The 4,386-nt window shown below is 36.9% G+C and overlaps 1 protein-coding gene across 1 annotated transcript; it reads right to left on the reverse strand.

The window, feature by feature from the left end:
- Positions 1-546: 546 nt before the first annotated feature.
- dnajb9a (DnaJ heat shock protein family (Hsp40) member B9a) lies at positions 547-3,258 on the reverse strand. The gene is made up of 3 exons (XM_037108418.1): positions 3,087-3,258; positions 2,402-2,632; positions 547-2,218 (listed from the first exon to the last, which is right to left on the reverse strand). The coding sequence occupies exons 2-3, from the start codon at positions 2,616-2,618 to the stop codon at positions 1,794-1,796; spliced, it is 642 nt and encodes a 213-aa protein (XP_036964313.1). The 5' UTR covers positions 2,619-2,632; positions 3,087-3,258; the 3' UTR covers positions 547-1,793.
- Positions 3,259-4,386: the final 1,128 nt, after the last annotated feature.

Consider the following 4,386-nt stretch of genomic DNA (forward strand, 5'->3'; position numbering starts at 1 on the left):
TGTTAAATATGTTTAACATGAATAAAAATAAAAATATTAAAGTATCAAGTATCAAAAACAATGGTCTGACGAATACTGCAAATACTTATCAAATCATACTAAATGCTTTACTGACTATCCCAATCAGTTTTTCTTGTATTAGATTGCCCATTAAATAAATTAATTTAGAAATGCACTTATTTGACTCTGATGCAGCATGTAATCTGCAAAGTAACTAGTAACTTGAGTAATTAAATAAATGAAGTGGAGTATGATGTACTATGTTAACCTCCAACATTTACTGAAGTGGAAGTATAAACTAAAAAGGAATGGTTAGGTATAAGTAACTCAAAATTGTAATTACAAATGTGCTTTGTCACAACCCATCAATGATTTTGACTCACAAGGAAATTGCATCTCCACAGGAATGTAACAACATTTTCATAAAATATTTAATGTGCCAGATTAGATTTGGGTTCTTAAATTCAAAATGTGGAGAAAAAAAAGAAATCCCACCATTCTTAAACAAGACATATGTGGTATACAAATAAGTAAACAGAAAGAAGCTCAGTTTGGTCTCTACTTGTTTATTTCTAGAAACAGGTTTAACCCATACAAATTAAGTGCCATTGACTATGTACAACTCTGTCAATATAATCAAATATTGCACGATCGGCATTAAAGGGGCACATCACTATAACAAGTTTAAAGGTATGAGGTAACAGGTATGACATGAACATTGATGAGTGTATGCACTTAAAAAGTAATAAATACAACAGGATAGTACTGCAGTATTCTTACAAATGACTAGGAAATAGTTCTTACAGTACACCCTCTGCAATTTAACTTAACATATACATTCTTGAAGAGTTTACCTGACATGCCAGTCAGATGTTTTTAAATACATATTTTGAAATATCTGGTTAAATTGGAAGCAATTGTAAATTTTAGAAATAATAAGTCAATCTGATTCCAAATTAAGCAATTGTTTTGACTTTTTTTTGGCTTCAATCTAGATGTACTATGCCACTCTGAGGTACACAAAATACCACAAAAAGGACATTAGACTTCTCTATTAACTGAAATGCTATTCCGACTTCCTCCACAATCTGAGCACACATTTCTCCATTTACTCTTTCCTAACTGTATTTTCTACTCCACAGATATTTACAAATCATGTGCACTGATGAAAAATGATGAAGTTCAGAAAATTCAACTGGCAGTGTAGAGTATATTAATTTTTCAACAGAATATAGTAAAAGCACCAGTAAAACCAGCCAACATGTGGAGAGTCACAGAGTTTTGTTGTCTGTGACCCCGTTTGACAACCATCAGCAAAAATTCACTGGCTGCTATTGTTTTCTACCTTCAGTTGTGTTTTGGAACTCACAATGGCAAACCTTTTCAATAGGAATGCAAAACTGTACAAAAACAGGGTGGAAGTAGTGAAGTAGAGATTAACTAACAGAGGGGCATTCCTGTGCCAAATTCAGTATGATTGATTTATTTTCCCAAACAGTTAACCCAAAGAATTCCCACATTAGAGAAGGTGCTTAAAAATACTGACAACTTTACTTTACCTTTACTTCAACAGTAAGTGAAAAACTACTACAATCATATACAAGTCCATGAGCGGGAATAGCTTTAACAAAACATAGCTTATTTGAATTTAGACCTAATCTAAGTAAACGGAGTGGTCACTGTTTGTCATTTCACAGCATTTGAACCAAGTGGCTTTTCGTAACCTAATCAATACAACAGTGCTGTATTCCCTTAAGGCAATTTTTAAATCAGAGGTCAGCGTGCATTGCATCTCAAGATGCCGTACAGTCTGTGTATGTAGTTACCATGTTTCCTCTGCGCTGCGTCACTGTTCTACAGTGTTGTTTTGATGCGCCATGAAATTGGTTTTCAGTCTTTTTGTTATGTCCATCAAAAGTAAACATTCTCTCTACGTCATCAAACATATCATCAAAGATTCCTGCTCCAAAACCTCCTTGAAAGTGTCTCTTGTGTCTGCTATGGGTCTCCTTGTGGGACCTGGAGTGTTCATCAAAGTGTCTTCGGTGACGGGCATGCCTGTTCTGGCTGTAGATGTCAAAGTCCTTGAAAATGTCATCAAAGTTAAAGGTGAAGGGTTGTCTATGTCTTCCCTGCGTCTCCTTGGTGAAGTATGCAGAGTTGACCCCAGACTGCTCATATTCTAGTCTTCTTGTTTCATCTGATAAAGTTTCATATGCTGCACAAGGAAAGACAAGATTCAGTCAAGGCTGGAGAAGTGACCTGGCCGTGGTATACTAAAATGGTATATACTATGTACATTCAACATTCAACCTTGGCCACACACTCCAGAGTCTATGTAATATATCTTAAAAAAACATATTACAGTATGTTGGGGAAATACAATTTAAATCAACTGTACCTTCAGCAATTTCCCTGAATCTCACTTCAGCGTCTGGGCTCTTGTTTTTGTCTGGGTGATATTTCATTGCGAGCCTGTGGAAAGCCTTTTTTATCTGTCGCTCAGTGGCATCTTTAGGCACTCCCAGTATATCATAGTAGTCCTTCTTGGCGAGTATCAGCTCTGTTATCATGAGGACGCACACTGCAAACGTTACAGCAGACTGTGCAGTCGCCATGGCTCTTATGTCCCCTGCAATCAAGAGAGAGGATAACCAGTCAGAGCTTGCAATGGGGTTAACACAACAAGCTTGTTTACTGGCTTGTTTACGCAATGTTATAGTGACGATCTTAGATAGGAAACCATATTAAATAGGCCTAATGTTAACTAACTAATCATATACAGTGGGTGACATCTGTGTGTTTTTCTTTTAGGTTAGCTTGGACTGGTAAAATTACACTCAACACTTATATAACCTATATTTCAGTCATTTCGCCAACAGTAATTCTACTGCACACCTTAAACTTAGATTCAGGCCATATTATATCAAATAAAGTCAATTATTTTCCTGACATTTAATGTTACATTTGGATGTTTCACCGCTATGTCATCACACCAGCCGTCATCCCAAACGTTAGCTAACTGAGCTGGCTAACACGATGTTCTGCCGACGTACTCTCCTTTCTTTTTCTACAGCCACACTTACCTTTTCTAGGGGACACGAGTGCTCCTCTGTTGGCGTAGTGTACTGCTTAACTATTTAACCAACGCTAAACATGATAGTTTTAAGTCTTTATTTTAGGTTGAGAGTGTTACCGGGGAGCAGTGGGTCAGAAGCTGCATCATTTCTGTCTTCTTCGTTTATATTAATGAATGGATGCCTACACACTGTAAGATAGCGCATCACTGCCCTCTGTCGGCCACTGTCGCTCATAACCTTTCCTCAACTGTCCGATAGTTACCCTTCTGTTGTTTGTGTGACACCTAACTTATGTAAGCTGGCTGTGCATATGATAAACATAAAGTCTTATTAAATATACTACACATACTGTTATCTTTAGGGTTTTACACATATTTCATACTACATGTTTTTCTCAATATCATCATTGTCTCAATACATATTTTTAATCCTTTGTTGAACACATTGCACATGTCAAACAATTTCATAGTTTCCTAAACAGTGCGAAATGCGTACAGTCAAGTATACAACAATAAACCAATGTGAAGGGGATAAGCAATAGATTTATGATTGACACTTGTTCCTCATTTGATTCAATCATAGCTAAATTGTCCAAATATAACATATTCATAAAACAATGCAAGATTTGTGCTGGTCACAGACATGCAGTTTCGAAGCAAAGAGTATTGGCTTTTAAGTGACACCACCATCAATTTATTGTTTTACACCTGATAATTAGGACAAATCTCTTTTATTGGATTTCAGTGCTGCCTCTATTTTCATGTTGAAAAAAAATAAAATCACATTTTCTTCAGTAGCTTCCACGTCATGTAACCCATTGACTAAACATCAATGCCAAAATGTGTTCCTGTGCTGGTCAAATGAGGTACCTCTTTTTTGATAGGATTTTTGTTTTTTCATAAAAGAAATACTTCCGATGAAAATTCGTCGAGAAATAGCGTTATCTCTATTTACACTTTGTTGCTAAGCATCAGTTACATGCAAAACTTATTGAGAAACATTCCAGTTAAAGATTATTAACGTTTGGGTAAAGAGTAGTCATCAAAACATCCTGCCGCCAGCCCGGCGCTCCATTTGTCCACAACTGAGTCCCGCGTGCAAAGGTGGGGACATACAGTAAATACTGGCTGTCGACTCCGCCCATCGAGAAATGGTTCGGTGTGCGTTGGTGATTATTAAAGTCGTCCCTCTGCTACGGTTAACGGAGGGATAATTCCCTCAACCAATCAAAAGACTCAATTTAAGGGTCAAGCGTTAAACAGCCAATTGCAGGGCACTTTGGCCGTCACATGACCATTGTTTTTCT

The sequence above is a fragment of the Acanthopagrus latus genome, chromosome 8 (genome assembly GCF_904848185.1).
Source record: "Acanthopagrus latus isolate v.2019 chromosome 8, fAcaLat1.1, whole genome shotgun sequence".
Lineage (NCBI taxonomy): Eukaryota > Metazoa > Chordata > Actinopteri > Spariformes > Sparidae > Acanthopagrus > Acanthopagrus latus.

Bases quoted from the DNA above. Each gene is read 5' to 3' on its own strand.
- dnajb9a (XM_037108418.1), bottom strand. From the start codon at position 2,618: ATGGCGACTGCACAGTCTGCTGTAACGTTTGCAGTGTGCGTCCTCATG. The intron at 2,219-2,401 runs GTACAGTTGATT...TTCCTTGTGCAG, and splicing joins ATTCAGGGAAATTGCTGAAG to CATATGAAACTTTATCAGAT.